Source organism: Microtus pennsylvanicus, chromosome 7 (genome assembly GCF_037038515.1).
Source record: "Microtus pennsylvanicus isolate mMicPen1 chromosome 7, mMicPen1.hap1, whole genome shotgun sequence".
NCBI classification, from domain to species: Eukaryota; Metazoa; Chordata; class Mammalia; order Rodentia; family Cricetidae; genus Microtus; species Microtus pennsylvanicus.
This window is the reverse complement of record NC_134585.1, coordinates 78,905,897-78,920,102: the sequence shown is the minus strand read 5'-3', so window position 1 is coordinate 78,920,102 and position 14,206 is coordinate 78,905,897. Positions and strand designations below refer to the sequence as shown.

Sequence of the window (14,206 nt, the reverse complement as noted above, 5' to 3'; positions counted from 1 at the left end):
CTCTGCGTGTAAATTTCAGTGTGGACACACTGCCTACCAGGGCTCCTGCAACCTCAGGTGCTCATAACACGGGGGAAATCATTTACCTACCAAATCATCATTCCCATAGCTTCAGAATAATGTGATTAGCACTGCCTGCAGTGGGCACTTGCTAAGGTGCCAGCCAGTATCCAGCTTCTTGTCAACACAGCAGTTTGGTAGGAAAGCGTAGCTGTGAGTGCTAGACATTGAACACTTTTATCCGCAGTTAAAAGTTGATGCCGTAGCTGTGTTTTCTATAGTTCTCCATGTGCGCAGTGTCCCAGATGGCAAATAAATATTCTGTCCATGGACTTCCTGCCTAGCACAGTGCTCGGTATTCTCCAGCATAATCAGTGTGGGCCACCTTTCTCCTTTCTGGTAAAACCTTTTCCTGCTTCTGAAAGCAAGGATGTGGTTGAAAATTTGGGACCACAGAAACCTGCTGAACACCTACTGAGCCCAAAGAGACAGTGTGAGGAGACAAAAGCTTTCACCTTGAGGGACATCTCTATGGGGATAAGGAAAGATGTCACTACTAGGCGGTCCCAACAAACAGAGCAAAATGGGTTTAGGGCACGGCTGTTAGGTAGATTTTTTTTAATCATAAAAGTCAACAGATTGACTATTTAGTGTTAAATCACCTTTTCAGGATTCCACATTATTGCTTTTTTCTGTCTAAGGTCTTTGTATGATATTATGTATGAGTATTACCCCTAACTTAATAATGTTATATTCTTCTTTGAAAATTTTGATGGTTTTGAATTCTCCATCATAAAAGCACTTGGGCAACTGATGCTTAAGCTGGATTGTGAACTGAGATGAATTTAAAGCATTTATGCTGTATCCACTCTGAGACCTGAGATAAGTCCTTTTCCCTGTGAGGTTGTTATACATCTGTTAACTGTTTTTAGAAGGTATGCTTGGTGACTGTTACAAACAAGGCCATGAACCATCTTGGTGCGGTCAGTATCCACCAAAAGATGGAGTAACAGATAGCCACAGCAACCTCGGATGGCTGGCATCATGCTAAGAAAATGCTCTTTCCTATTTTTCCTGTAACGTCTTGAATTTTACATATGCATTTACTTGGATTTTTGTAAACCCCATCAATAATAAACCCTCAGAAGAGTGGGTAAGGATCATAAACGACCTTGTGTGCTTTTAAGAAAGTTGACCTTTGACATCGTTAGTGCTCTGATGGGTTTATAAAATAAGCTCAGACTTGGGAAGGGGAAAGAAAGAACCTGGGCATGTTGATTTTTGAGTCACTCTTGAGGTTTAGCAAGAATGTTTGCATTAGAAGACATGTGATCAAGATGTGAATACCCCGCATGTTAGGTTGGTCTGCAAACACTCGGCAAGCAGACCAGGCAGCCAGGTCAAGGAAAGGGGTCTACCTGGAGCAGATTCTTCTAATGATCAGGTCTTGAATAAAACCAGGTCTTAGCAAGTTTTTTTAGTGAGTGTATGTCAAATAGATAAATAAAACTGAAATTAACTAAAATTTGGTGATTTGAAAACATTAGTTTGAGCCAGGTGTGGTGGCTCATGCCGAAAATCCCAGCACACCGGTGGTTAAGGCAAGAAAACAGACGTGAACTGATGCTATCCAGACCAGAATGCACCGCACAGTAATGGCCCTATCACACACAGAAAACAAAACAAAACAAAAACAAATGAAAAAACCCCAAACTTACAAAGAACACGGTTAACACACTTGTAAACTGATGAATTTTGATGTGTAATTGTCAAGTCCTGGTGTCACCATCATCTCCGAATAGGACTGGTCTTCTTTTCTAAATGTCTTACAGCTTCCTCAAATCTATTTATATGCAAGTTAAGAGCATATGAACACTGCGATATAAGACGACAGTAAGTAAACCATGAAGACAAGCAAAAATCCTTACAAAACCATAGTGTCTCCATTTTGCCTAGCTTGGTTCCAAATTTAAAGAGCTGTAATTCCCACAGCATCTATGTGCATGCTTTTCTTTTAAATATTTCCTAAGTCTGGGTCAGGAGTTCTCAAATTTTAGAGGGCATAAAATTATCATATCTTTTTTTTATAGTTAAATGAATTTCAGTTTTAATTTTAATTCTATTCTGTTTTCACCTAATGATATACCGTTAGACTGTAGCTTAAATTGTTCCCAACTGTATGCCTCAATGTCAGATATGGCTAAATGGAGTCAAAAATTACTTGAGTTCAATTTAATTAATATTCAAAAGATAGAAAAATAACCTCATAGATGGGTCTTTTGACTATCACTAATAATTGTTCTATTATGCAAAGTAAAAAAATTGAAACATTGACTAGAAACTACTGACCCACCTGAGACTCACAGATCAATGTAGGAGCCACTATATAAACTGAATCTTTCTCATTTTTACTTCCTTTACTATATAAGCTCTTTTGCCTGCTCTTACTGCTTTATCATTTCATTTGTTCTTTTTGAGGGTGCTGGGAGTATGCTATATCGGCCTGATAACCTGGGCGCCGATCCTCAACACCCACACAGTAGTGCGTGCCTGTAGTCCCAGTGCTGGGGAAATGGAGACTGGTCTGTGTATCTGAATCAATAACTTCGGGGTGTGAGTAGAATGCTACTACCCACATTAAGAGTGAGTCTCCCGAGCTAAATTTCCTTTACCTAAAGTATCCCTCCCAGATATATCCTTAGGTGTGTTTCCATGGTGACTCAAAATCCTGTCAAGTTGGCAATCAGAATTATCTATTATAATAATTTTGGTATGAAAATATTAATTACAGAATAAAAGTAGTTAACATTAAATTATTTTAATCATAAAGCTAAGATAATTTTTTCTATCAGCTTGTATTCATACTTCACTGAAAGCAAACCTTTTTTAAAAAAATAAGAAAAAAAATAGTTGCTACGTTTGGGGAAAGTGGAGATTCTGGCACTGCTCCTGATAACGCCCAAATGAAACCCCCACCAAACAGGCTACATTCAGGCATGTAACCATACAGATACCAGGCACTGGCCATGATCAAAAAGATGTGTTGCTATTGAGATATGAAACCAAGGAAATGGACTTTGATTTTTAAAACAGTTGGACATCAGTTGGAAAATGCGGGTAGTCCCATCCCTAGACTAATAGATGACCGTGAGTAAAATAGGAGTCACTTCTTTCTCATGTCACTTTTCAGTCAGCAACCAGGAAATGCGTAGAGTGATAGTAGCAGTCCAAGTCTAGAGTCAACACAAATGTGAATGGGACACCCGGGGTTAGACAAGGCAAAATTTGAATATCAACATGATGGACAAGAATGGTTGAAATCAAATTTCCTTTGGTTGAATCTAAACTTGGATACTATTGGAATTATCCTTTCTAGCCTTTGGCACATTGTCTCGTTGACTGGAAGAGCTTAGACAATGTGATCTCTTGAAATAATGTTATGAGCACTCATAAGATGCTCTGAAATCAAAGGGGCATTGCACTAACCACTCAAGAGAGCTGCTCAAAACTTTGTTTTTAAGTTGTTTGAAGTTCCCAGAAAGCTTTTCTCCATGATGAGGGCCAACAATATGGCCCAGCAGCTGACAATCTGACTTCAACACCCAGATCATATGGTAGAAAAGAACTCTCTCCTAAAAATTATACCATAACCTCCAAACATGTTCTGTGGCACCTCAGCACCAACTCTTACACACACACACACACACACATGCATATGCATATAGTATTAATATTTTTTCTTCATTTTCTAGTGCTCCAGAAAACTTCATCTTTGAAAAGTAAAATTTCTCTAAGTATTCCAAGTTCTATTTTTTTAAGAGATTGAAGGGTAGCTTCCTTATAGCCTTTGCTGGAATTGGCTCTATCTGGCCCAGATACTAAGGCTATTGCATCCTGCCCTGGCATCCTGCCTATGACAGAGAAAATACCAATCTGAGTGCTGAGACTTATGTGTTGAGTTTTATGGAGTGCATTTTATTCCCATGAATGTTCATCTAATTTCAGGGCATGTAGTGTCCTTGGGCCTCAGTTGCTAAAGGCCAAGAGAAGCCCCCAAACATTGTGAGAATCCAAAGAATAAAAGCCAGTGCCTCTGCCCCCTTTCAAATTCCTCGCTGAGAAATGGAGCACTCTCATTTGAGAAATCAGGCCAGCATCAATTTTCACTCTTCTTCTGGAAACTTGCTCCTAAAGCATGTCACTGTATGGTTGCCAGAAGCCACAAAGGCCAAGCACAAACCCCTTTCAACGGGGACAGTTAAGAATATATATACTTAAAAGAGGACACTGTCCATGGCTTCTCAGAGAAATTGGGCTCCTTGGGCTCTGCAGTAAACAGGGAGCTGAAATGTAGGCAAGTTCTCTGAGGTCACTCATTAACCTAGGTCATACTCATGGTACAAAACAATGGTCCCTTAGAACCCAGCACGTCAGCGTATCTTAACACTGTGCTTCATAATGATATCACCGTAACTGTTTGTCAGTTATTGATTGATTATAAACATTGTGCAAACCAAATTTCTCCCTTCCACACCTATGAAATCAAGAATCTATAGTATCCTACGTGGATCAGAAAACTGAAACTTGGGGGAAGATATCATTTGTCCAGCATCTCACCATTTAAGGAATGGGTGAGCTGGACAAAGAGAAGTCAGCCAGGCTGACAAATTCAAACCCAGGAACTCAAGTTCACTATGTTGTCCAGCATCCCTGGTGTTCTTTCACTTGGCTTCACTTTATATATCAGAGAAGTTAAGTGAAATCCCTCCGATATGAATGAGGTTCACAAGCAACAAAACAATCCCTTGGTGCTGTGTTGTGCTGGACTTGTTATTTTTCATTATTGTAGGACGACACTCAGCAGGGCCACTTCATTAACTGAAGAAAATGTTCCCTGTTGTTTCAGGAGACATGAGGCAGATGGAAAAGCATAAAAACAAGTACTGGAAAAGGCTCCTCTGCTCTCCCATTGCAGCAGTCATTCTGGCCTCCTAAGTTGCACTTTCCTTAGGTAGCAGCAAAGTGTTTAGAAGGGATGGAAGTGGTTTCAGAGTTGCCTTCAACAACTCTTTGTCAATATCTCCATAACACAGTACATTGGGGCATTGAGCATACCTAATATTGGTCTGATTTTGTTTTTTCATGTAGGAAACTGTCAGTTTGCCTATATTGGTCCTAATTAGCTGTGAGAAATAATAGTGAGTGAGACATTTAGTTTTTTACTATTTTGTTTTAGTAAAAGCAAATTCAAATGCAAGTACTTCACTAACTATATTGATGTAGTAAACACTATCTCCCAACTGAGTGTTAACTGAAATATTTTGGCTCTGCTCCTTCTGCAGTTCCTTCTTCATAGAGAATCCCAAGTGACTTGTTTCACGTTTCAAACGCATAGTTTTCATTTCCTTTGTAATAACATTAAAACTTCTTTGTGGACCAACCATCCTACATGATCTGCTGCTGTGTATATCTCTAATCAGACCACATTTTCATTATATATTATAAATGGGGGTTATGATGATGACAACAAGGAAGATAGTAATGTTTGAGATGGATCTTGTGGACCCCAGGCTGATCTTGAATTTTCTGTGTAGCTGATGATACCTTTGAACTTCTGATCTTCCTGCTTCTACCTCCCAAGTACAGAGGTTACTAGGGTATATCTTCACTCCTTATGCTGTGTACATGTTCAGTACTGGGGCTCAAACTCAGGGGCATCCATGTCATAGCCAAGCCTTTGATGACTGGGCTGCATCATCAGCCTGTATGCCTAATTTTTAATTCACACTTTCAATATTTAAAATAATCTTGTTTATGGTGTCATTTATTTACTTCTTATATGACAGAAGAAAAGCTCTGGGTAGTAGGAAAGTCTCCAACCAGTGTGTTAGAACTCAGAATATAGTAGAATTCAAGAGTACCTGCTGAATGAATGGTTGCGTGAATGAATGAATGAATGAATAATCCTTTGCCTAGAGTTATATATATAAGTCTCATAATCAATTCCTACGATGCCAATTTAGTTATTGAATGGTCTAGCTCTAAATCAATATAGGACATTAGAAAAGAAAGTAAGACCTATAAATTTCGATTAGTCTTTGGTTTGCCTGTCAAGAACAACAATCTGAGAGAAGTGGGACTATAAGCCATCAGGGAAAACCAGGACCTGCTTTATGGAGGATATACTTCAGAGCATGTCATTTGTCTCTGGGCTGAAGCTTTCTTTTCATGAGTTTTGAGGTTCCTACATACCTAAGCAGGACCCTATAGGTGTTTACCGATATTTTTCAGGTCGCCCTCAGAACATTTCCAAGTTTCTGTTTACACTCACGTCCTTGTCTTGTAGCATGTAAAAAAATAAGTTTATCAGCATTCTGATAAGCATATACTCTGTGGAGGATAGCATCCTTACTTCCAAAAGAAGGGCTTCATGCTCAGCTCTGCATCCATAGCAATAAACCAGGTTTGCCCTAAGTCCTTGGGTTTCTAGAGTCTCCATTTGTCCCAGTTGTCCTTTTATTGAGTTCACAGACTACACATGGAAAACAGCTATTACCAGACAGAGATGTTTAAAAATGAAAACCAAACTAATACATGGACTCCGACAACTGGAATAAGGAATATAATATTTATAAAACCAAGTAGGAGGTTGCAATCATTGCTCTAAAAGAAAGCATTAAATATTAATTCAGAGCAAACCTATCTGTGCTCCGGCAAGCCTCACTTTCATTAAAGTAGCATTGTGTGTTTCCCCGGAATTAAATCCCAAATAGGTAAATAGCGGATGAGAAGTGAGCGCTCTGCTGGCTGCAGGAGAGCTACCTGCAGCCTGATTTAGAGTTGCCCTACCATTCAAGCCTCCCAGACCTTCGCTTTGCACTAATTAATTGTGATTCTTCTGGTTCCTCTCTAGCTTTTTTTGCCCTTGAGTATTCCTAGGAATGTTTAATTCACATGCTCATGTTCATCTTCATTTGATTAATCCAAATGGTGCTATGTTATTTGATTAATTCATATGCTGCAGAATATTAAATCTTAGGAAACACTGGGTGCCGGTTATAAGTTGGACTTACAGTTCTTTCTATAGCTTTCTCATTGAAAAGCTTTATGTCCTCATTTTTACCCATTTTGTGCCTATTTCCCTCCACTTTGCATTGACATTTTTAGTGTTACGTTGCTGTTCTCATTGGTTCTTTATGCAGAATGCATTCAAAAGGAAAAAAAGGGTCCTTACCATGCTACTTCTGCATTTTTAGTGGGGCGAGGTTACTAGTTATTATCTGGCCAATGTAAAACATCCCTCTAAAGACCTAAAATAAGTAAGTTTATTATCTCTTAGTCCAATTGATTTTCAAATGATTTGAAAAATAAAACACCCAGTTGTCATTGTATTGACACTCTATACAGTACCCAGGCTGTCTCGATTGGATTCCTATTAAATGAAAGGGACAAGCAATGACCAAAAATCCAAAAAGTGAATCTAAGATGGTGAGGCGAGCTCTGCTGAGCACTGCTCGGCTGGGGAAATGGGTACTTAGCCTCTGACCAGTGACGACAGACCTGCTTTAGTTCTGTGAGACCAAAAGCAAGCTGCTATGATTAAATGAAAAGGAAAAAGAAAACTGTTCAGACTCTTCTGGGCATGTCCTGGGAATTAAGGCATATGGCAGGGATAAGGAAAAAATGATTTTCCTTATGCTAATGACCCTCGATGTCTGAAATAAATTAGATCCATTAGAGTTTATGCTCAATAAAAGAAAGACTTTAAGCACTCCAAACTTAGTGAGTCAAGACCAGTTTTTCCTCTGAAATTCAATCTGCCTACTTATTGATTCTTAGTGAGGCTCCAGAGCAAACAGGAGGCACAAAATCATAATTCCATACTCCACCAGAATTTTAAAGGGCCACAGGTTTCTTTTCCTTTTTTCTTTAATTAAACTATTTTTTCATACTTCCTATTTTGTTTTCCTTCATTAATTTGATTTTGTTCCCATTTCTGTTTCATCGTTTGTATGTTTTTTTTTTCTTTTCAAGGATTCATATACCCCATTTCAACTGAACACAGAACCCAGAATGAATATGGATTTTCTTGTAAGTTTGATGTTTGGGTTTTATGCTGGGAAATAGTCCTCTAACATTATTGCCCCTGTTCAAGTTTGCCTTTCGTTGGCTCACAGATGTGCACACAGGAAATAGGAGCCTAATGTATTCTAACATGAAAAGCAAATTAGATTTTCAATGCTGAAGAGAAGAAAGGGTCATTTCAAGTCGCTGCCAGCTTTAAAAGCTATCAGTCTACCATTGACAGCACAGGTCCCCATCACTGAGAAAACATATCGTGAAATTGGCTGGCATACATAAAGGGCAGAGTTCAAATACTAAAAAGGAAAGGTTGAGGAAATGCAGATCTGTTGTGCTATAAATCATGAATAAGTAAAGTCAAGCATTAAAAATTAGATATACTATTCTGGTCCGAGTTAAAATTTCTTTTGCAGGGTCGCCAATAAAATCCCACGGCAAAGTAGAGTCAGCATTTTGAAAGCAGTGTTCACAGAATGAAGAATATCGGGATGCTGTAGGGGTGCTGCTGATACTGGCTTGATTGAGGGGAAAGTTGAAATACAGGGAAGGGTGATAGCTTTGAAAGAGGACCCTTTCCAACAGTAGATTCATATAAACTGCCGGTGTGATTAAAGACACTGGTGCGCAAACACTTGGTAATTGCTGGGAGCCCCTGGCATATTAAAATGATGAGTTATTTCCACACATAAACCATGTAGCTCTGTGTCTTAGGAGAGAGGAATGGTTTCCCAAATTTTAGAACACAAAACATAGAGATTTGAAAGTCCTCTCCACCCCACACCCAAATGTGCATGTCCAGGAAGTTTTCAGTTGTTCTTGACTACCTACAGCGTCAACAAATGACCTCTTTTACAATGAGGAGACTGCAGGTTTGTTTGGTTTGCTGAATATTTCTCTGAATCTAAAACAAAAGACTTAACAATGTCAAACTGATTAAATAAAACTTTCATTTATTTTTATGTTTTGTTTTCATAATCAGTTTCTGTCACCTCCTCCAGTTCTACCCAAGCATGTTTCATGCGACCAAAACAATAGACAGCATTTATAAGAATGCGCTCTTTTACATTACCTAGAAACAGCCCCCTGTGGATGGCACCTTGTGTTGGTCACATGCTGGCCTGCCAGATCATTGACCAAGACCTTTTACACTTCAACACCTCACAGAGCTATAGTTTATTCCAATAACAATAAGCTTAGGTGGGAAGCTCTAACAGGAGCCCCTGCGAAGCTCAGGGTCCTAGGAGATAATACTGTGCATCATAAGGTAGAACTCACATTAGCTTCTGCCCCAGATCTGGGCTTCTGAAAACACTTGTTTCTAATCTTACACTTTTTTGGCTGTATTGCCCAGTTCAAAAGTTCCCATCCATTCTTGCACTGATTTAAGCAGAAGAGAGAAAAACATATAGGAAGTAATTTTATGACTGGTGTGGAAGTTAGAAAAACATCTTGGTTCAATCCACATACAGATTAAAATCATACCAGATGTTTCTAACAGTGTTTATTGGTTGTTTTGTTTTGTTGGTTTTAAAAAAAAACTGTAAGAGAATTCAAAAATCCTTCTAAACTTTTTCACCTGAAAGAAGTAATAAACATTTTATTTCCTGTGGTTTGGGATAGCTTGGGCTCCAGGTTCTTTAAATGCCTGCCAATAAGTAGTCTGTTATGCTGCCCAGTTACAAGATAGATTAGTGCGTGGATTAATGCAGAGTGAGAAGGAAAAAGAAATCAGTGATAATTTTCTACTGAAAAACCATAGCCATTTTATATAGCTTTTGAAATAGACTTGAAATTAACCCATAAAAAATGGCAATAAATGTCTGAAAAAATTACTGCAATACATATGTGTTCTGTGGGAAGTCTCTAGAAGCAGTTGGTCGGATGTTTCACTCTCTCTTTCCAGCTGCTCCTGACTCAGATGATGTGGCGCTGTACGTTGGGATCGTGATAGCTGTCACTGTTTGTCTGGCGATCACTGTGGTGGTGGCCCTGTTCGTCTACCGGAAGAACCACCGTGACTTTGAGTCTGACATCATTGATTCCTCAGCACTCAATGGCGGCTTTCAGCCTGTGAACATCAAGGCTGCCAGACAAGGTCAGTGAGCTTCCCACCCTCTGAGTTATGCCCGTGGGGAGCAGAGTGACCGCGTAGCTTCAGATTCAGTTGCATCTCTGTCATCCATTCGAGGTAGAACGTAAGTTGAGTAAAGGCAGAGATTTTGGTTGGCTTTATTCATTATAAGAATGAAACTGATACAGTAAATCAGAGTTGATGAGATGCAGAGATCATTTCTGGTTTGCTTGTCTGACAGGTACCTCTATCCTGCTTCTTAACTTCTATTTGAAAGAACTATTGCATTGATTCATTGATTTTTTTCTTGTCTCTTTTCCCTTTCTTATAATGCTTTTTTTTTTAAATGCAGTGATGTACATGTGAATCCAAAGTTAGCATAGGTAAGCAAAACCATTACCAGATAGTGACTTGGTAGCCCTTATGGTTCTTTCTAGTTTGTTGAAATGGCCAAATGCCCTAAGTGTCATGATTAAACATCAAGGGAGCGTATCAGAGAAGCAAGGCTACCTATCAATGGGCAATAACCAGGTGGATACTGACGCTGTACTTGCCGTTTCCCAGCACCTTTGATTTCTCTTCCCGCACTGTTAGCAGAGCAGCTTTGCTTTGGCCTAAAGGTGTGAAGTGGTTTCTCACTAATCTAGCTTGGTCTGAACAGAGAATGCAAACAGACTTCTTTTCTCTTTCTGACTCAGATCTCCTGGCAGTCCCCCCAGACCTCACCTCAGCTGCAGCCATGTACAGGGGACCTGTTTACGCTCTGCACGATGTCTCAGACAAAATACCAATGACCAATTCGCCAATTCTGGACCCATTGCCCAACTTGAAAATCAAAGTGTATAACACCTCAGGTGCCGTCACCCCTCAGGATGACCTCTCTGAGTTCACATCCAAGCTGTCGCCCCAGATGACCCAATCCTTGCTAGAGAATGAGGCTCTTAACCTGAAGAATCAGAGTCTCGCGAGACAGACTGACCCATCCTGCACAGCGTTTGGCACCTTCAACTCACTTGGGGGTCACCTCATCATTCCTAACTCAGGTAAGTCTTAACATTTTAAAAGACAAAGATGCAGCTTGAAATCTTACCTCTGTGTGTTTTTACTGAACCTGAAATGTTGAATGTAGTCTAAGTCAAATTTCCATCCAGTAGATCTCAAACATTACTTCATACAAAATCTACAAAACCATGTGTCTTCATCCAAGCAATTCTAAATTCAGTTCCTCTTGAAAGAACTTTCTGCTGAGGTGTAGTTAAGAACTGGCACCTACTGCCTTGAAGGTTTTATCAACCCAGGAATACTCACTGGAGTCCCTGTAGTTCAAAACATACTATTATTAGAAAATGCGAAGAGATGGTTTGGGCCAGTTTTCTCAAGGAAACTATATTTGAGAAAATTACTTTCTAAATGATTGGAAATATTGCATAATAACACAAAATCTTTGTATTAATTATTCATTCCATCATTCAATCAGAAAATATCTGTAAGGTATTTATTCCAGTCAACAATTTATTGTTGACAATCTCAGCTTTAACCAGTGTACTTTTGTAGTTTTATTTATTTCAAATGTGTTAAATAGTTTAGCAATGTCTAAAGAATACAAAACACAATCAACTTCCACAGAGCACTTAAGTCAGTGACTGTCAATGTTAAAAGTTGGTAATACTGATGGACTTGCACTATAGGATGTTAGACAGCAAATGACTACTTTAAAAGCACAGCTTCACTTTTTTGGACAAGTTTGTGAATACATTCAATAAAATAACAAAAATAACTTCACTGACCTATTAATTTCATATAAAATTGTATAATATATTACATGTATATTATATATGTATATAGCATACTGTATATATTATACATGTGATATATTTTATTCTATTTATATATGTGTTATAGACATATTGCTAGCAAATAGATACATGGGATATATAATATATATAATACATTTATACATATATATGAGCAAGTGCAAAACCACAGGACTCTAGCTTGAATGTGAAGCTGTCTTTGGTTTTTCCTTTTCATTCCCTACTTCAGTGCCTTGATAACATTTTACCCTATCCTGTTAAAAAGACCTTGTAATAAAGTTATAATTATTTGACAGAATATCATTTTCCCTTTTCCTGTATTTGTACATAACTGATATCATGCTATATAAGAATTTTTAACCGCATTAATTCCCATGCTATTTGTATGCTCTTTAAAAAACATGTTTATAATAGTCCATTAAATACCCAGTCAAACATATTCTATTATTTAAAATTTACATTTTAAATATTAAAAAATATTATTTGAAAATTACATTTATTCAAAAGATAGTGCTTTCTCCCATGATACTCAGTAAATTCTGTTTTTTCTACCTGTCTCTTCACCCACCACTTTCCAATATGTGAATTATAACAAAGTCTTCCTTAAATGGAAGGGGAGAAGCTAGCATGTTATAAATAAACTTTGGATTATTTCTTTCAAGTACAGTTTCCTAACTATTCTTTTACCTTTGTATTTATAATTTTTCATCCTCATAACAAAAATTGAGATGCATTGTATCATTTAATTGGAAAATAAATTCTGAGTCTATGCTGTCTCATAAACAGCCTTCCCATTCCAGTCTCATCCCTCCAGATGCCATGCTTACATTAACACCATGTTTCACTTCCCCAGCACCAGAGCTGCCCTCTCCATCTCAAGAACACCCTGCTTCAACACCTTTACAGATAAGGTTTTGTCAAGACATTTGAATAACTGTACCCCTAACCCTTGAGATTTAAAACTTCTTAGTCAAGGTTTCTTGCTGCCGTGTCTCATTAGGCACATTCTACTTCATGTCAAGTCATTACATGTTATTCAAGGAGACTCTCTTTTTTTTTCTTGACATCATAAAGGTGCCACTGTCCTCACAAAGAAAGTCTATGCATTTTTACAGCACTTAATCAATGTGCTTTTCATGGGAATGAAAAGATGAAACCAAGTATCTTCAGCCAAGTCCCTCTCTGTAGTGCTGGCCTGTACTACTGGACTGGGGTTATGAGAGGGTAGACCTCAGATCACCAATGCAGACATCATCTGAAAACTTGTTCAGACTGGATAAAGAAAAAAATTTCACTAGTTTTTGGAGCCAGGATCTCCAGGAGATCCTGACACCAACTCAAATTGTCTCAATACCATCCAAGGTATAGTTCTCACACCGCTCATGTGAATAACCATTCTCATGGGTGCCAATCATCAACAAATGAGAAGTTCTCTGACTTACTGAAGCTATGTGAAATGTCGTTAATCATTTTCTAGACTTGCAAATAATAAAGTAAATTCTTCCCATCTCTTTCTCTGCTGTGGAATAACACTGATGCTCATAAGATATTTCAGGGGGGAAAATGTTTTCTGATATGGCTGAGGTTAGCATTTCCCTGACTCTGAATTTCATGGGGAATTTCTTTTTTACATCAAAAACAATGCATCATTGCAGCTGTTTAAAATTTTAATAGCAGTTTTTGGTTTCTCTACAATTTACAAGAAAAATAACAGTGGAACCATCTGTCTATTCCTTAAATAAAACAAGAACTTTTAAAATGACATCACTCTCCTAAGTAATCCCATAACAGTTCAGAGGGAGTTATGGTAAAAAGCAAGATCAGAAAGAAGGCGCGGGGAGCTTTGGACCTTTGCATGGTGTTAGGGAAAATACAAAGACTAGTGCTACACGGATGCAAAATCGCATTCCCTTTTGCTTGCTGCAAAGGAGTTCTAGAAGTTTCCTTTGGTTCACAGGTCTTATATTTTTTTCCTTTGCTATTCAGGAGTAAGCTTGCTGATTCCCGCTGGGGCCATTCCCCAAGGGAGAGTCTACGAAATGTATGTAACTGTACACAGGAAAGAAAATATGAGGTAAATATTTTTTTTTCTGTTGCATTTGACTTTATCAATGTTTCACTTGGGGAAGAATTGTACAATAGAAATGATAGATTCAATATATTTTGCCTTAGGTGACATACATTTGACTCTACACCTATAAAAAAAATTCAATCTTACTTCTCATTCTTGTTGAAGCTT

General features: G+C 38.3%; 1 protein-coding gene across 2 annotated transcripts in view; it reads left to right on the top strand.

Moving 5' to 3' along the window:
* Unc5c (unc-5 netrin receptor C) overlaps positions 1–14,206 on the top strand; it is a 339,558-nt gene that overhangs the window by 284,593 nt on the left and 40,759 nt on the right. The window contains exons 8-11 of one of the 2 annotated variants that reach the window (XM_075981232.1): positions 8,035–8,091; positions 9,986–10,177; positions 10,852–11,196; positions 13,954–14,041. In XM_075981232.1, coding sequence (XP_075837347.1) covers positions 8,035–8,091; positions 9,986–10,177; positions 10,852–11,196; positions 13,954–14,041 — 682 coding nt within the window. The remainder of the gene's footprint in view (positions 1–8,034; positions 8,092–9,985; positions 10,178–10,851; positions 11,197–13,953; positions 14,042–14,206) is intronic. The other variant, XM_075981231.1, reaches the window with a different exon arrangement.